This window comes from Physella acuta, unplaced genomic scaffold (assembly GCF_028476545.2).
Source record: "Physella acuta isolate Inbredline_101_S28 unplaced genomic scaffold, ASM2847654v3 ptg001664l, whole genome shotgun sequence".
Classification (NCBI taxonomy): domain Eukaryota; kingdom Metazoa; phylum Mollusca; class Gastropoda; family Physidae; genus Physella; species Physella acuta.
In genome coordinates, this window is record NW_026733177.1 from 99,212 (window position 1) to 119,472 (window position 20,261).

General features: G+C 36.2%; 1 protein-coding gene across 1 annotated transcript; it reads right to left on the minus strand.

Moving 5' to 3' along the window:
• Positions 1-1,390: 1,390 nt before the first annotated feature.
• On the minus strand, positions 1,391-18,926 carry LOC131929711 (ras-related C3 botulinum toxin substrate 1). The gene is made up of 7 exons (XM_059286051.1): positions 18,790-18,926; positions 12,877-12,922; positions 9,742-9,813; positions 9,448-9,565; positions 5,598-5,660; positions 3,139-3,243; positions 1,391-2,601 (listed from the first exon to the last, which is right to left on the minus strand). Exons 2-7 carry the CDS (start codon positions 12,909-12,911, stop codon positions 2,425-2,427), a joined length of 570 nt encoding a protein of 189 aa, XP_059142034.1. The 5' UTR covers positions 12,912-12,922; positions 18,790-18,926; the 3' UTR covers positions 1,391-2,424.
• Positions 18,927-20,261: the final 1,335 nt, after the last annotated feature.

Here is a 20,261-nt window from a genome sequence, read left to right on the forward strand (position 1 = left end):
ATAAAAGAAGCGCAGTAAATTTTTAATAGGAATACAAGAAATTGATGAAATTTGTGGGCCATCATATAATTGTGTAACCTAGAGAAGGCACCGCTGACTATTCTATTCATTTGGAACACACTCGGCTTATAGGTTGTTCATAAATGAGGTCATGCATTTTCAAACAAACTCATCTTTCTTTCTCCAGCATCCAATATTGTCACTTAAGTGAGAAGCGTCCCTTATTTAATGTCACAATTTATGATACTCAACACACAAATTGTCAAAAGCCTAAAGTCAAAAACAGGATTTTTTTTTCGTATTTATTAGTGGGCCCCTCAACATACATTGTCACTGGAGTTCAATGCCCCTCTCCTCTAGGAGTAAGACATCATATTTGGACAACCACATGGGACCAGAAGGGGGGAGGGGGTGGTCATAAGAAAGATGGTTTACCACTGAGGGCAGTTGGAGGGAATAGCTCAGAGAAGAACTCAGTAGCCTAGGTGTCAGTAGCCTAGGTGTCAGTAGCTTAGGCATCAGGTGTCAGTAGCCAATGTGTTAGTAGCTTAGGTGTCAGTAGCCTAGGTGTCAGTAGACTAGGTGTCAGTAGCCTAGGCATCAGGTGTCAGTAGCCAATGTGTTAGTAGCCTAGGTGTCAGTAGCCAAGGTGGTAGAAGCCTAGGTATCCGTAGCCTAGGTGTCAGTAGACTAGCTTTCAGTAGCCTAGGCATCAGGTGTTAGTAGCCAAGGTGTTAGTAGCCTAGGTGTCCGTAGCCAAGGTGTTATTAGCCTAGGTGTCAGTAGCCCAGGTGTCAGTAGACTAGGTGTCAGTATACTAGGTGTCAGTAGCCTAGGCATCAGGTGCCAGTAGCCAAGGTGTCAGTAGCTTATGGATCAGTAGAACTCAGTAGCCTAGGTGCCAATAACCTAGGTGTCAGTAGCCTAGGTGTCATTAGAACTCCTTGGCCTAGATATCAGTAGCCTAAGTATCAGGAGAACCCATTAGCCTAGGTGTGTGTAGCCATAGTGTCCAATGAATGACCATCTTACCACATCAAGCTAACCATACAACAAGCTAAGACTGAATGACTTGATGAATTTGCAACTACCATTATCAATAGTGAATCGTCTAACTGTACCCTAACTTACATGTTTATACTCATACCACGATTTATTGGATCTTTATATCTAGGGAAAGTTTTGACCATAAAATCTTAGCCTGCAAGATACTTTACACAAAAAGTGATACTTATCTAAAATTAAATTTAATGTTAATTTAGAAAATAGAATAATTATTCTAAACATGTATAATAAAGATAGTTGACATACCAAAGTGTCTTGAATTCATGCAAAATAAAGTAAGTCACATTGATTGATTGTTTGATTGATTGATTTAAATGGATGATTATCAACCCAGGCAAACTTACCTTAAGCGAATTTTAAAATCCACCTACATATTTTAATATTGTGTTTTATGGTTTAAATTTTGTTCGTAACCATCAAAATTACCTTTTATGATTTGCTATACACATTTAAAGGTGTGTTTAAAAAATATATACATAAAATAAAGTACAGATCTCTATAAAAATTAACAAAACTATTCATCAATAAACAATGATTTAAGTATTTTATGAATTAGTTTGATTGGATTGAAATTATAATTTTAAAAATATTAAATTTATATGTATCAAATAATGAAAAAAAGTCATTTGTATCAAATAGTTTTACTCTATAATAGTATATACACAGCAGTTTGCCAGATAAACATTGAAATGTGTGAACCTAAGAGCAGTCAGTACAAAGAAAATAAGGCTTGCTCAAAAATCTTACACATGGGCAAATAGGCAAGTCAGAGTAAATGCTCGGTGGAAATTTTTTTTTATACACATTCAATTACATTAAGTCTGTCAAAAACATCAGCATTCATCTTGGTTCATACACATATTTCAATAATAAATACTGTTGGTGTATTTAAATATTTAAAACATATTTAAACAAAAACTAAATCAAAAGTAAATTCTGTAGGCAGAATAACATGCAGTTAAGACAATAAAATATTTTTGCTGAAAATTAATTGTTTTTTTAAAATATTTTACTTATTAAAATGCAAACAAAATGTTTACAAGTATCAAACACCTAATGCAACCTGATACAACTGTTTCTCTAATCCCGACCATAACCCTCACAGCAAAACAGGTAGTAAAAATCTAACTTTTATTAGATTTTTTAAAAAAAGTTAGTTTTAGGGTGATGAATGAAATATCAAATTTTTAAAATGTCGTTTAAGATTTCAAGCATTTACCAATTATTTAAATGTTTAGAATTTGCCTATTCTAAAAGATAATGCTGAAAAAAAATCAGCATCTTTTGGTTCAAAGTAAAATAAAACTATTTAATAAAAACAGTTGGAGAAATGAATCAAATAAATAATTTAAAACAAAACTATAACGTAACACATCCTTTGCCGTTATTTTTGTGCTTGGGCTTTTTGTACAGATAAGCTCTAACCACTTCTTCAAAAACGTCTTTTAGTCCTTCTTGGGTCAAGGCAGAGCACTCTAGGTACCTGTTGGCTTTGATAGATTTCCCGATTTTCTCCCCTTCTGATTTAGACACGACCTTGGATAATAAATATATTTCCAGTCAGTATAACGTACACTATGTATAAAAAAAAGAAACAACGGACAGACCCACAAAATAAATTGAGCATTTTTATGCATAACATTTGTGGAACAATTCTGCTTTGGACCAAGTTAACGTTAACAATGAATTGAAATAGACACAAACACATTCTTCACCATTTGTAAATTATCATAACGTCGTTGCTATTTCAAAGGAGTCCAAAAGACGTGGGGTCCAGAGTTTCTTCCAGGCATCTGTTCGGGGGGGGGGGGGGGCGAAGTTCCCCCGAAAAAATTCTTACCCCCCCCCCCCCCACCGAACGAAATGAAATTTATATAATTTATATAGAAAATATATACTTTTAACAGTGTCCGCCCCCCGAAGAAAGTCTACCGCCCCCCCCCCCCCGAAAATTTCAAGTGCCCCCCCCCCCCCCCGGAGAAAAAAGGCTGGAAGAAACACTGGTGGGGTCGGGTTCTAATACCTTTCTGCCTATCCCATGTTTATCAAAAGCTATCACAAATAATTTCTTACCTTTTTACCATCAGTCTGCTTTGCCTTATCTTGCCTGACATCTAGCTTTGTGCCCACTAGAATGATGGGTGCATAGGGACAGTGATAGTGAATTTCTGGGTACCACTAGAGGGATAAAGCACAAATTTCAAACTTTTAATGATACATTATTATTTTTGTGTGTTCATGCTGTCTAATTTTGATATGGAGACTGTGGTTATACAAGTTAGATAATATATTTGATACTTTATTATATGGACATTATTTGAGAAACCCAATTAAAAAGGGGCTTAAGTACACTTTTCTTAAAAAATAAGTTATGCCCCTTTTTAAATTCACCTTTACCTGTTCCAGCTATACACTGAACTTAACTGAGTCATTACAAATAGGTTCTTTCCTCTGCCCATTAGTCAATTTTCATAAATAGATTCTTTTCCCTACCCATTAAAGTCAATTTTTAAAAATAGATTTTTCCCACTACCCGTTAAAGTCAATTTTCATAAATAGGTTCTTTCCCCGGTAATACTCCATTTTAGCGTATTTTATTCTCCGTTGCTTGTTTACCTCCAGTTGAGCGTATTTTATTACAACAACCAAAACACACCAAAACATTAGGAAAACACGATTTATTTTTTGTTTTGTGTGTTTGTTTTAGCAAATGAATAAAATGAATATTTAAAAAACACGACTTGTTTATTTGTATTGTATTTTTAAAAAAAAAAAGGCATTTGTCTCATGGTGAAACTGATACACTGTTAATTATTCTGCATTATATTTTTTTTGTATTTATGCAATAAATGTATAAACTCTGTGTTTTTTAATTTGACAATTTTGCGAAAACTGAAAAAAAACATTTTTAATATAGAGTTGTATGTTATTTAAATTCATAGTAAATCTACCATCCTTCCCAATATTTTGATATATGTATCAAGTATGATTTTTTGTATGAGTAAATTTCTGACTTTAAAAAAAAATGATGTGGAGGTCGTCCATAAATGACGTCACACTCGTAAGGGAGAGGGGGGGGGGGCCCGCAATTTTGTGACGGTGTGTGATGAGGGGGAGGGGGTGGGCTTTCATATGGTGTGACGTCACTTTTTTGCATTATAAAAAAGCAATGTTAGAAAAACGTGTTTTAGCCGTTATTTCGCGTTTTAGAAAACGGTTTTAATAAATTGTAATAGGAATTGATCAAAATACTCGATGTTGACAGAGTTCTGACAAGATTTTGGAAAAACTATCGGTTTTAAGAAAAATTCAAAAGAAATTTTGAGGCGAGGGGGGGGGGGGGGGGGGGGGGGGTTGTAGGCTGAGGTGTGACGTCATTTTAGGGGGGGGGTCTGACTTTTTGTGACAACCTGTAACAGAGGGGAGGGGGTAGGTAAAAATTGTTTTTAAAAAAGCGTGTCGTCAAAAAAAGCAAGACCCCCCCAAAATGACGTAGCACCATCTGAACCCCCCTCCCTCCCCTCATTACACACCGTCACAAAATTACGGACCCCCCTCCCCCTACGAGTGTGACGTTATTTATGGACGACCTCTAACATTATTTTTTTTAAAAATGACAACGTGAGTTGTCGCACTTTCTCTAACACTCCAAGCCATCCCTCACCAAATTTCACCCCCGGCCCACTGTCGGCAGCATCATTGTGCCTTTTAATACTTTCATTCAGTTTAGTTGAAATTGGAACACTTAATTGTACAAAGTGTGCATCTCTATTTTTGTAACCAACAAATAAAGCACTTCAGTCAGTCTCTTTGTTGTTTTTTATTCATTTGTTAAAACAAAAATACAATACAAATAAATAAGTCGTGTGTTTTAAACATTCATTTTATTCATTTGTGAAAACAAAAATACAATACAAATAAATACATTTTTCTAATGTTTTGGTGTGTTTCGGTTATTATAATAAAATACGCTAAACTGGAGGTGAACGACAAGCGGGGAATAAATTACGCTAAAATGGAGTTTTACCCTTTCCCCTACCCCTTTAAATCAATTTTTAAAAATATTTTTTTAGTCAATTCTTTTCCTAGTTCTTATCCTGACCCTAGTCCTAACTCTTAAAGTGGTATCACACAAACCCACCTTGATACAATAGTGGCTTTCTACAAGAATCATGCTACGACTGAGCTATCAATATCGGTCTAAATGTTACAACTGAAGTAGAGCTAAACTGAGATGTTTTTAAACACACAGAAATACACCATCATGAAAGGATTCCTTGCAGATTGATCTATTCAACACTAGATTTAGACAATTCTCTAAAAATCAAACGTGAAAATCGAACTTGATGGTGTAATAGGCAAAGTACAACTTCCTTCAGAGAAGTTAAAACTGCTAACCCCAACAGAAGCAAACATGCATCGCAAGAGATGCTTGATAAACTTATACAATATACACTTGTGAAAGAAAACATAATTGCATGTAAAAAAAATCTGAGGTTAAACAAATTGTTATTCTAAAATCTTATCCTAACCTTTGCCTCGATGTTGTCTGCGCTTGCTTTGTTACACAATGAGAAACAGAGAATGAAACAGTCCTAAATCATTGGAGAGAAAGGAAAATACACATAAATTAAGGCAACTTGAGCAGTAGTTTTAAAATATATAAAAATAGCAAACTAAAAATTAAATTTTTAAATATATAAAGTATTGCATACATAAAGTAACAAATCAGATATAAGGTATGAAAAAAATCACTATAACTCAAAATGTAAACATCAACAACATAAATCAAAAGAAAGCTCTATAAAAATCCATGTGGTTAAAAGAAATCTATTTAAAAAATATCATCCATCATATAATCTTATGATTCAAAATTGGACTGAAAACCTTATCCAACAATAACAAATATAAAGTTTCACAAATATGTTGTTGTCCCCTTATATAAAATGGCATATAACTGTGACATATTCTCTTATAATGCTAAAAGTAGATCAATGTCTAATTTGATACTTTAAATTGGATCTACTGATATATTAGCTTATCTAAAATAAACAAAATAGTAAACCTAGCTTTGCTCTTAACTAAGAAAAGATAACATTTTAATTTAGTAACAACCTAATTTATAAATAATTTCTCTAAAATATATCTAGGAATGTTATGATAGTGGTCTTTTTAATTTTAATTTTTAAGTACATTCAAATTACGACCCCCCCCCCCTCCCCCAGTCTTGTGTCAGTAACAAGGTCCATGAAAAAAAATAATAAAATAGATTTTGTTTTATAAAGCTGCAAATAGCTACGTGTAAGTGCATCTTAAATCTAATATAATACACATACAGATGGCATACTGTATTTGATAGCTAACAGTGTGTGCAACAGTGTTTTAAAATGAAATAAAAATAACAAGAGTGAAATCATAACAGAGAGAGGGCAAATGACAGTAATGTACTTCCTTGTTTAATGTATTCATAAGGTGTTGTATCAGTTGTGGAATGGTATGGTGAAGAAGTAGAAGGTGATTGTTTGTTCAAAGTTAGGTGTTTCAATGTGTAGGATGTTCATGGTGTGAAATGAATTAATTGATTGAAGGTTACATGGCACCCTAAGTCTAACTTGACTTAACTCGTTAAGACGCCGAATTTTTAATACGTTCTATATATTTGTATTTTTTAATATATATATATATATATATATATATATATATATATATATATATATATATATATATATATATATATATATATATATAATTACTAGCTGTATGTCATTACTTCAGTATGATGTAAAATAAATTGAAAGTAGCACTCTGAAGAAATAAGAAAAAACACTCAATGTAGGCCGACAAAACAAAAATTGTATCAATCTAAACAAAACAAATATATATATATATATATATATATATATATATATATATATATATATATATATATATATATATATATATACACACTACAACCAAAAACAATGAACGTAACGTAATTCTTGTAAAAAAAAATTTTTTACATAATAATTCCTGGGAAATTATTTAAGACAAGTGAAAAAGGGGAAATATGCACACTCTTAACATAAATATGTATATATCTACACATTTAATTATAAATGTCAAAACAAATAGATAATTACTTTAGAATATAAGTAAATTGTTTAACACTATTAGTGTTTACAAAATGTTTTTGTCTATAATCAGAATTTAATATATCGTCATCATAAATGCTAAAGTATTACAGTGTAATGAAAGTTTTTAAAATCAGAGTTGGTATAAAACCACGCTTTTCGATATAATAGAAAAACATTCGGAATAACAGCCTACATTTAACTAAATATCGGTCTTCTAGTTCAGATCATATATTTTTAATTAACTACTGCTTCTTTGTGTTCTTTAAAGATCATTTTTAACATAGTGATAGGTATGGGTTAGATCACTGTATTGATCACACACCTTTTTACTAGTAATTGCAAAAACAATATTCACAGAGTTTTACGTTTAAAAAGATAATTTTCTGGTGGCATGGTACTTTGGTACATAATTACGCGTTTTTCTACATGTACTTAACAGATCAGTTCGGGGTGGGTTCAACTTCATACACCACTGTCCGGTCACTTTAGGTCAATTATACAACCCAGTGTATACATAGGTGTGACATTAATGTCGCTCTACAACTCTACACGTTTTCATACACCTTATATACCCTTTCATAAACTGGTACAAACCGGACTATTACAACTCACAGCACGAGAATTGAACAATAACGAACGGGATAGGGCAGGGGTCTCCAAACTTTTCAGCCCGAGGGCCGCATTAACTATCAAATATCAGTTCGGGGGCCAGAGTTTCTTTAAGGCATCTCTTCAGGGTCGTGCCCCCCCCCCCCCAACGAACTATATTTTATATAGAAATATATACAATTTTCAAGTGTCCACCCCCTTCCCCCCCTCCCCCACCTGAGGTCCACGTCTGCTCTCAAATTGTTCTTCACGTATTTCATTCTTGAAAATGTTTGTTCACACAGGCATGTTGTTCGAAAATTTGATAGGTACTTTGATGCAAAAGTTTTAATGTTAGGGAAGTTTTCCTTGTGCAAAAACGTATGAAAACCCATCCGCCCTTCTATGAACGTGTCTCTAAGGAAGTCATTTTCTTGCAATTCAATGACCTCCAGCTGCAGTTCATCTTTGCAACTGGTTACACTTGCTTTAAATGAGCTTTGAAACAGTCTCACTTCTTCTGCCTTTGAATCCAAGTCAGAAAATCGCTACTGAAGCTGCATCTGTAGGTCTTTAACGATCTCGTATGTAAATGACGTGGATAACTCAGTGGTTGTTTCAGCCGTAAAGACCTTGCACTGCCGAAAGTGTGTCAAGTTGTTAGCCGGTACTTGTTCCAAAAACATGACAAGTTTGTATCTAAAGGCCTTTAGGTGGGTGTATAGATCAGAAACTAGATTTCCCTCTCTTGCCGTTTTAGGTTCAGAAAAATTAAATGACTGGTTATGACTGCAGCAGAGGCCAATTTATATACCCACTCTTCATCAGACAATAATGGCTGTGACATGCCTGTACTATCAGGAAGTCACCTAATTCTTTTCTTAGATACTCTGAATTTTCTCGCAAAATTAGCAATCTTACTGATGTGAAATATGTTAAATCTTGCGATTTTGTGTTTGTCTTTGAACTATCTATGGTTAGATATCCTCTCCGGTAACAGTGCCATACATTATATGTAGGGAAGCCTGCTCTTGTGTTATGTTCAGGTCTTAATCCACACCTCTAACGAACACAAGCAGTTGAGAGGTGTAACAGCTGTCCAGCGACTCATCCATTGCAAGTGAAAAATGGCGAAACTTGCTTGAAGTTTTCACTATTTGAGTCGCAATGTTTTCACCAATGTCTGCAACACAGCGAGTAATTGTATTTCCACCCAAAGCTACATTTTAAAATTGTTTTGAATTTTCTGTGCAAAGCTCCTCAGCCACCTCCAACAAACATTTATTCAGTGGACAAAAAGATTGTCGCGGGCCGGATAAAATGACCTCGCGGGCCGCATCCGGCCCGCGGGCCGTAGTTTGGAGACCCTGGGATAGGGTATACAGTGCAAACAACATTCACCCCAATTCACCCCCCCCTCACTCGTTCACTACACGCTACAACTAAACCAACACCAACAGCACTACCACTACCACTAAACCAGCACCACCAGCCACAACTAAACCAACACCACCAGCACTACCACTATTACTACAACAAAACCAACATCACTACCACTACAACTAAACCAACACCACCAGCACTACCACCAGCACCACAAATCAACTAACACCACCACCACTACCACTACCACTAAACCAACACCAGCCGCGCTACCACTACTTAAGTAACCACTCACAGCTACAGGGTATGACAGAGGCCTCAGCCTGTCATAATCTTCTTGACCAGGTTGAGAAAACAGGCCTAGGCTGACCTTCTTTTTATCCACTGTCATTTCAATGGTGTTGTGGTAAAATCTGTCAACAATTTTTTTTTTTAAAAATCTGTCAACAATATTTTCAAAAATCTGTCTACAAAATGGAAAAACAATCTGTCAACAAAATAGAAAAAAATCTGTAAAAAAATGAAAAAAAAGATATCTCTAAACAAAATGGAAAAAAAAACAAATTTGTATTACTATTTATTTACTTACACTATGGGGACATACTCTGTACGGAATGAGCCTTCACAAAAACGTTGCACCATGGCTACTTTCCCTACCGCTCTGTGACAATATAGAAATCATGTTAGAGGTTCTCACAAGATACATTTTGTGTACACAATGATTCTCACAATATAGAAATCATGATAGAGGTTCTCACAAGATACATCTTCTGTTCACGGTGATTCTCACAATATAGAAATCATGTGTCGAAGTTCTACCTAAATCAATAATAACTATCGCAATAAGAAACCAATCGAATTAATAGGTCAGCGTTGTCGAGTGGGTAAAGAAAGTCTACCACCCCTCCCCCCCCCCGAACGAAATGGAATTTATATAGAAGATATATACTTTTAATCGTGTCCGTCCGCCCCCCCCCCCCCTTCAAAGAAAAAAAGTATGGAAGATACATTGCTCATCTAGGAGAGATAACTCCGAAATCAAAATGTTCTTGGGTTGACAATTGCTATGGAAGCAGGCCTAGAAAGAAAATCACCCCGAAATCAAAGTTAACAGCCTATATGGAGCTTAAGACGTTGACACGTAATGCTTAATTGAGCAGAACGCTTGGGTGATCAAAGGATGTTTGACCCTCCCCCCCCCCCCCCCAAACACCACCACTTTTCTTTATCGTCAACATGTGTTTCATATTACAGTACCGCCCTTTCTCCCCTCCAACAATCATCCACAAGTCAGCTGATTTACTAGCATATATATATATATATATATATATATATATATATATATATATATATATATATATTAACCACAACATACACACGACTCACACACCAGTCAACAACACACAGCTGGGCCAGCCTGCCCGCCCGGAAGTACAGTCATTGAAGAGTGTTGTGTAGCACACAATTCGCCCCCCCCCCTCCCCCAACCACCATGTCGATCAGGCACAGTGCACTTACAAAACACTCTGCCAGCTCTTAGTATCAAGGGATGGATCTGTAATTGGGGAGGGGGGGGTGAACGAAAACAGGGGCAGTACATCAAGAGACGGTAATAAATCAGAATCAAAACAGCCAGTCCTGTTCGTTACACAATCACGTGACACCAGTGTTTCTTCGAGACTTCCGGGGTAGATGTAACCTTACCTCCACGTAATCCTTAAACTAACCATAAACCAACCAACAAACCAGGGGTTACGTGGTTAGGTACGTCTAATCCAACTTAAACTTGTGTGGTTTATTCAAAGTCTTTGTCGTGACCATAATGGTGACCGATCGTGTGGTACGAAGCAATCGTCACTCGTTAATTAATTAATTAGCTAACGAGTTCAGTGATTGATAACGCACGTCTATACAGTAGTTTAACGCTCGCGCACGTCAATGTCACCGACAAGGTGACGTCATTATGTTATGTCACTTACAAAGTGACGCCATTAATTGGTGCGTAATGTCACTGACAAGGTGACGTCATGATGTGATGCCATTGACAAGTTGCTTTCATGATGTGTCTGTGGATCGCCGCTATTCCGTGTCACATGATTTAAACGGCATATGATAAAAATCACATGATAAAATGTCAAATTATAAAACCTCAATTTTTAAAAATGTGTTATAAAATTCCTTGAGATAAAAAAATCAAGTAACAATATGTCACGTGGTACGATGCCACGTGATTACGTGTCATGTGATCACCCTTGACACCACCCACACAACCCAAAGTGTACTAAGCACCAGCGAGGGGTCTAATTAATCCAATTAACAAAAAAAAACCAACAAAAAAAAAACAAAAAAAAACTTTTCATTAGGTCTAACTGGGAGAACTAATTCCGGGAAGTATTGCCACAATTATGCATGAGCCCACATGTGTCTGTGTGTGTGCGGGTGTATGTATTTGTGTTCGTGTATATATATATATATATATATATATATATATATATATATATATATATATATATATATATATATATATATATATACTAGCCATCGGTGCCCGTTTCACGTGAATTATAGGCCTATATATTTTAAAATATTGAATTTGTTTGACAAAAATAATTTATAAAATAGTTATTGGTCAAAACGTAATGTGCATTACTGCACTCTGAATGATATTACCGACAAAGCAAAGAAATAACTAATTAGCTAATAATCCGACACATTTAACATAACACAGGCACACACTGATTAAGTGACTTAAATGATTCCTTTAAAACTCCGGCTGTTCAATGGTAGTTCTGTTGTATTTAGTAGATAGATCAGGATTCTAGTCTAAATCCAGATCTTAGCGTCTACGTCTAGTTTTTCCGTAGATCTAGTCTAGTTCTAGAATCGAGATCTAGATCTATATCTAGAATCCAAATAGATAATATAAAAACTTTTAAAAGTTTAGGCCGAGAAAATCGTATTGTATACATTTCATAGCGTACGTAGAATCTAGCTCTAAATCATATTTGAATGAAATAGTTAATTTCTTTATTTTATTCTAAACTCGGAAGATGACGTCATCAGTTTCGTGCTCTTTTTAAAGTGTAAACAATAAGCGACGTCATTGTTAAATGCGTTCTTGTCCCAAGTATAAACATTTTTTCCGGTTACATAATTAAAACTGTTTTTCTACATTCGAATACGCCTTTATTTTTATTTTTCTTCTTTAAATAAAATTGTGGTTATACATTTAAAACATCTAACGTATTATTTTCACCAAAAGTCCGTATAAAGTTCTTCAGAAAACGCTGCAGATTCTGATGTGATGTCCGGCGAAAATATTTTGCTGAGAGAGAATAAATTGCGGGGGGGGGGGGAGGGGGGGTGAATTTAAATAAGCTTTGCATAGGACGCTAAATAACCTGGCGCCGGCACTGTACACTCGTTATACAACAAAGTCGGGCATACTCTTACCCACCCTTATTTTGCACAATACTAATTTCTACTACACCACACCGATATAACATAAAATATTTATATCACCGACTCGACAACAAATAAACAATATAACATAACTATCAAGCACGCCCTGACTGATTAACATAAAGACGTTCCCTTTTAAAACAAAGAATGTGTGATAATTACTTAAATAAAGGCTATCCCCTTTTCAAACAAAGAACGTGTGATAGGTACTTACTTAAAGACGATATCCTTTTCAAACAAAGAACATGTGGTAGGTACTTACCCGTCTCCCACGACTACACAATTTATATTCAACATTTTTGACGTAACTGGGAAAAAATAAAATATTAATTTCAACATTTTGACGTAATTTGTGAGAAAAAAAAAGATCCCAATATTTTTTTTTATGGAACTAGGGTGAAAAAATGTATTACGGGTGGGGGTGGGGGATAGATATTTTAACATTTTGTAAATAACTTTGGAGAAAAAAAACAAATATTTAAAATTGTTTGTAAGAGTAAAATTGAGCTTTAATATCATTATAACTAATAACGTCAACTATGTGCCCCGCAAAATCCACAGCAGGTACTTGAAGGTACTCGGCAGGTTAGTCTGCACTCATAGAAGCCATCAATCAAGTTTAAGGTGAGTCTTTAATTGCCAATTAACAATGCTAAAATTAAAATTATATCTTATATCATCGTGCTTAACAATGTTTAGATTTGAGTTAATTACTGTAATCTAAAACCCAACAGTTCCAAATTATTCGCAAGGCAGTCTTGTATGATAGAAATATCACGTTGACCTTTCGTGTGAATAGAAAACCGTTAAGATTCGTGGTCGTGACCTCGAACGACAATAGGGTTAATTACGTGGTGTGGTAACGGGTTGGAGACGGGGGGGGGGGGGGGGGGGGGGTGGGGGTAGGGGACGTTGAGAAACGTGACGTTACGTGAATTACTTCTTTTAGAAAAATATTGAAACTGATACGATTGTTGGTTTTTTAAAGGTCTAATCCAGGGGTCTCCAAACTTTTCAGTCCGAGGGCCGCATTAACTATCAAATTTCACTTCGAGGGCCAGTTTCTTCCAGTCATGTCTTTGATTTTTTCTGGACAAAGTTCCTCAGCCATCATCAACAAACGTTTTTTTCCGTGGACTAAAAGATCTCCGCGGACCGGATGAGAGGACATCGCGGGCCGCATTCGGCCCGCGGGCCGTAGTTTGGAGACCCCTGGTCTAATCCAATAGTGATTACAGGCATTGGGATTGTGTTGAGGATAGCGGGGCATATTTTTATCTGAGACATTTTGACTAAAATACTTTTTCCCATGATATCTTTTGTCGTGCTATATTTCGTCCTGAGTAAATTTGTCCCTGTTATATTTTGACTGGGATATTTTAGCCTGAAATCATGTGCTGTCACCATATATATATATATATATATATATATATATATATATATATATATATATATATATATATATATATATATATATATATATATATATATATATATATACATCTATATATATATATATATATATATATATATATATATATATATATATATATATAATATATATACATATATATATATATATATATATATATATATATATATATATATATATATATATATATATACATATATATATATGTATATATATATATATATATATATATATATATACATATATATATATGTATATATATATATGTACAACGGGCGCTAGGCTGATAGTGCTGTCTCTTTTCTCTAAACTAAAACTAACCCACCCCCCCACACACCACCCCCACCCCACCCCCACACACCACCCGCACCCCCACCCCCCACCACACACCACCCCCACCCCCACCCCTCACCCCCACACACCACCCCCTCCACACACACCGCCCCCCCCCCCACCCCCCACCCCCCCAAAAAAAAAACATGTCTACCGTCCCATTCAACGAAATATAATTATATACTTTTTCCAGTGTCCGCCCCCTCCCCGAAAATTCTACCCCCGCCCCCGAAAATTTCAAGTACCCCCCACCCCTCTCCGGGGAGGAAAAAGTCTGAAAGAAACACTGAAACCAACCCACCCCCCCCCCACACCACCCCCCCACACACCAACACCCCCCCCCCCACACACACACCACCCCCCCCCACCCCTCCACCACCCCCCACCCCCAAAAAAAAACATGTCTACCGTCCCATTCAACGAAATATAATTATATACTTTTTCCAGTGTCCGCCCCCTCCCAGAAAATTCTACCCCCGCCCCCGAAAATTTCAAGTACCCCCACCCCTCTCCGGGGAGGAAAAAGTCTGAAAGAAACACTGAAACCAACCCACCCCCCCACACACACCACCCCCCCCACCCCCCACCCCTCCACCCCCCCCCCCCCCCCCCCCCCCAAAAAAACATGTCTACCGTCCCATTGCAAGAAAACCACTTTTTAGATTAGACACATTAATTAGGCGGTAATTTTATTATAGCGTATCGATGAGGAAATTTCTTTTGAGTTGGGGACGTTCTTACGCGGGGGGTGGGGCTTCGCCCCTACCCGAAGAATTGTATGCAAGAAACTCTTCACGCAAACCATTTAGATTAGACAACATTTCCTTTTTTTCAATGTTTACGCGAGAATCAATGACGTCATTACATTACTGTGTGCACTCTCTGGTTTGAGATTATGTTCTACTCTACGCTAAATGTGTCGACGTCATATTTCGTTTTTCGAATTACTGTGCATGTTTTTAAATTGCTTGTGTTTTCTCTAGAGCGTTCTTGTCAGACAGAGCGTTCTTGTCAGACAGAGCGTTCTTGTCAGACAGACAGCGAAACTATTATTATAGAGACAGAGCGTTCTTGTCAGACAGAGGGTTCTTGTCAGACAGACAGCGAAACTATTATTATAGATAGACCCACGCTTTTCTTTGTAGTAATTTAAATATTAGTGTCTAATATTTAGGGAGAGACTCACGCTTTTCTTTATAGTTATTTAAATAATAGTGTATGATTTATTTTCTACTTTTTATTGCATTATTACATAAAAGCTTGTTATTAAAACTTTTTTTACGCATATTCTTTATACGTCAAAACGAGAATAAACTCTGGTTGTATACGTTTTATTAACCTGATTGAGCAGTAGATCCTTAGACTACCACCACGAAAGTTCGAGCTCTTAGACCCGAATAGCATTCCTGCGCGCAATCAGCTCTAATGAGTACTTAGCTCTAAATGGGATTAATGGATACAGGTTAACGCTATTTCATCTGCCATGTGGACCATCTGATCTAAAACTCTGTGTTAACTCTATGATACCTGAAACAGTTGTGTTCATGTTCAGCTAAAAAAGTGCGTATCAAAGCTTCCAAAAGTGAACTGGTATTACGAAATATGTGCGCTAAATAGTGCTAATGTGTTGATTTAGGCTAGGGTTGGCATCATGGGTTAGTATCACGAAATGTGTGTGCTAATGTTTTAATTTAGGCTAGGGTTGGTATCATGGGTTGGAATCATGAATGATATCACGAAAAATGTGTGCTATTGTGTTGACTCGGGTTTGGGTTAGTATCGTATATCTCTAAAAGCTCTGCCTATTCATAGTATCGCGTACTCCTCATAGTATAGACTACCCCTTACACAGTGAATAAGGTTTCCGTCATAACACATTAATCAACCCCCCCCCTGCACACACACACACACACACACACGTAAGGCGTAATCAATTGATCTTAACCTCAGGGAGGAAACGTTCATCCGGTGTTATCGATAAGGTTGTTGTGTTTTGGGGTGATACGAAGTGGTCGGGGGGAGGGGGAGGGGGTTGAGGGGGTAAGGACGACTCACTTGAAAATTCGGATAAGGGAACTCACTTAAAATTTAACGAAATATGTATCCAATATAAAACTAAAGTTTTTCCATTATCTATCTTATACTACTAAAACTCAACTTTGTTTACATGTTTGAATATTTATTTGTTTGTCTGTTTGGCTACTGGAGAGAATCTGCACCATGTTGGAGCTGTAAAATAGTATGTTGGTAGAGAACAATTTTTGTTTTCAGACGGACTGTTAATAACAAATTTATTTAAAGACGTTAATTAATTTATTAATTTATTCATTGGTTGATTAACCACATTATTTATACAAGTTTAAAACAATGACTTTACCTAAAGTGAATAGCGACGTCACATGGTTTTTTTTTATTACTTAAAACAACAATGGCGGTTCCATCAAAAATTGTGTTGCCCATTCAGATCTTTAACGCGTCATAAAGCTAATTTTCTGTCGGCTATAACTTTAACAATACATCCGTTTGCTATTTTTATTACGTTTCAACAATATTATCAATGTTTTAACAGTTCTTTTTAATTTATTATACAATACATTTCTCTAGGTCTACAGATCAGCTGTTGAAGGAAGAAAATGTTATGAATCTATATCTAGTAGATCTAGATCTAGGTCACTAGACTTAACGTAAATTCTAGATCTAGACTTAATGTATATTCTACATCTAGAATCTAGAATCTATTTCAGGCCTTAATTATATATAATCTTTGTTTAGCTTCAATGATCATCTAATTCCAGAATGCATGGGATTTATCTATCTAGGTCTAGATCTAGATCTAGAGTTACGGCAAAAACTAGAATCTAGACTCAACGTAAATTCTACATCTAGATCTAGACTTAACGTAAATTCTACATATAGAACCTAGCACTAGAATCTATATAATAAACTATTTCAGGCCTTAATTATTTTATATCAATCTTTGTTTGTTTAGCTATGGAATTAGCTAATTTGGGATATAAGCCCCTAATTAAATTTAAAATAATAAGACATATTCGCGTAACTGGTTTCTTATTTTGAAGTACATTATAGGACTAATTTTACATTAGTTAGTACCCCTAGTAGTGTAATAGCTACCATGCGGGTGGTACGGGTTCGAGACACATCACGAAAAAGCAATTTTTTTCAATATTCGTTTTTTTAAACGTGAATGATGAACTTGCCTATCGGGACGTCGCGGCACACAGGGCAGGTGAAGTAGAGTTCACTTATTTCTTTGTCCTCAGCATCTGAAGGGATAGTGTGGTCAGAGCCATGCTCGGCCGAAATAGTTTTTTTAAACGATTAAACCTTGTTGTCAGAGTCTTGGCGGAACACTGAGCAGGTGCAGTAGAGTTGAGTAGGTCACCTGTGACGTCAGTATGTGAAGGGATAGTGTGGTAAGACCCATGCTCAGCCGAAATCATGTTTTTAAAAGATAAAAAAAACCGTGGGGTCTGGTTATTTTGTATCAGACGTTATGTTATTTATGGATGACCTCCGAAACCCACAGTTATCTAACTAGATAACGGGTAGTCTAGTATGTTTTAAAACTTGTAATATAACTCAGAATTTTGGTTAGGTGTAGTAATAGCAGAGCATAATAGTTCAGATACCGAAACGCCGATGTTCTTCTAAGAAACATAATATATGTTACCTAAAAGAAATAAGGTTTCAATGCCACAATATAAATCAGCTTTAACGGCCATAAGGACTGAGTTTAATCCAATCAATGGAACGGGAAAGCTCACACAGCAATGGATTGTAGATTCGTATCTGCAAGTTGAAGCTAACAATCTGAACTACATAAGAACACATCAGAAGCAGCTTCGGCCAGAACTTTACCAGGGACTTGCAGACCACCTAGACACCGCGACTAACGCACGTGTCAAGGCTGGGATTACTGTAATTTTACCAACCTCTTTTGAAGGTTCACCCAGAAGTATGCGGGAAAGATGTGCAAATGCACTCACTTGAAATCGCGCATAAGGGAACACACTTAAAATTTCTCGGGGTGAGAAATTGTTTAACGTTTATTTTATCTTTTTTCTCCCCCCCCCCATATTTTGTCCGGGGGAAGGTGGGCGTACTCGTGAACCACTCCCACCCCCCCCCCCCCCGCCCCACCCCCCTACCCTGGCGAGAAAGAAACCCTAGTTTAGGAGGAAGTGAATAAGGAATGCGGCGGGGATGGCGGTCAGAATGTGGTAATTTCAATCAAGTACAAAATGCCCTTCTTACGTAATTTAAAAAAAAAAAGTAAAAATATAATAAAATATTATGTTGTGCTATCACCCCTACCCCCACCTGTGCTATAAATAACTCAGCAGTTTAATGTAAAAAAGATAAAAAGTTCACCAAAAAATATTTACTTACCGGTGCTTTATTTGCTAGTTTGTGTAGACAAGGATTTAAAATCTTTGTTATTCGAGAAAAGGCTTAAGAAGGTACTTATAGTAAATGGGTTCTTAACGTTGATGCGGGGTGATTGGTCTGACATTGAGGAAGTTAAACGAGGGAACAATACAAAACAGGACAGCGAAAGTGGAATTATACAGCTAAGTGTACACATGGAAGGAAGGCGATAACTAGTTTGAGGGGAGGGGGTGTCTCTATTGAGGTGGTGGGATGGGGGAGGGGGTTGGAGAATGAAGGGGTGTCTGTGTATAGAGTGTCTCTGTTGGTGTGATTGCAAACGTGTCTGTTGATGGGGTTTTGGGTGAAAGGGTGTCCTGTTGAATGGGATTGAGGGGCGTCTACATGGAGTGTCTTGGATAGGGTGTCTCTGTTGATGGATGTGTTGGATGGGTGTCTCTGCTAATGTAGTAAGAGGGATGTCTCTGTTGATGTGTACGTAAGACATGACACATGATCCTCCGGAGTTCTTAAGGATCACTGAAACTTTAAATGGTGGGGGGCAGTATGGCATATATGAGGAAAAGTTTAGGAAAATGAAAAAGTTAAGGAATATGAAAAAAAAAATCATAAAAAAACGTTTTAATAACAAGCTTTTATGTAGTAATGCACTAGAAAGTAGAAAATAAATTATACATTACTATTTAAATTACTATAAAGAAAAGCGTGGGTCACTTAAGTACTTTAGTACCTATTTTATACCTTTACTAATATTTGAGAAGAGACCCACGCTTTTCTTTAAAGTAATTTAAATAGTAGTGTATAATTTATTTTCTACTTTTTAGTGCATTACTAGATCTACATAAAAGCTTGTTATTAAAACGTTTTTTTTTATGAATTTTTTTTCAGTACTTTACATGTTGTATTTACAATAGTGTTACATGCGCGTCTATTGAACGTGATGGCGCAGCTATTCAACCTGATGGCGCAGCTATGGAACGTGATGACGCGTGTGGTGTGGTTGGATAGACATGCCTACTAATTCGGTCCAAATTTTAATTAATTCATAAAAAATTAATTAGTCATCCAATTAAGTCAAATTTAGTTTCAGATTGCATTGTCTTCATGTCTTGACCCACGTGCCAAATGTGAATCGTATCGGTCAAGTAGAAGTTTCCGAATTTTCACTCCTGCGTTTCGATCTAGACTGACGACAGACTGACGACTGACCACAGAGGAAGTGAGTTAAATAAAAGCTTTTAAAAAGTTGTGGAAAACTGAGTTTATCCCTTTAAATGTACAGCAAAAATAAAACTCATCAACAACAGCACAATTAGAATAAATTTATTGACAAATCCATGCGGTGGTAAAAAAAATTACAAACAATACATTTTATATTGCCGCAGCGAATATAATCATTTAAGAAATGTACAAGTAACAAATATTTTGTTTCTGTTACAATTCTTCTCATCCAGAATTCAAGAATGATTTAT

Excerpts from the sequence above, each read along its gene's own strand:
- LOC131929711 (XM_059286051.1), bottom strand. The coding sequence starts at position 12,911 with ATGTTGAATATAAATTGTGTAGTCGTGGGAGACGG. Across the intron at positions 9,814-12,876 it reads TGTGTAGTCGTGGGAGACGG|AGCGGTAGGGAAAGTAGCCA; the intron begins GTAAGTACCTAC and ends ATATTGTCACAG. Across the intron at positions 2,602-3,138 it reads AGCAGACTGATGGTAAAAAG|GTCGTGTCTAAATCAGAAGG; the intron begins GTAAGAAATTAT and ends TTATTATCCAAG.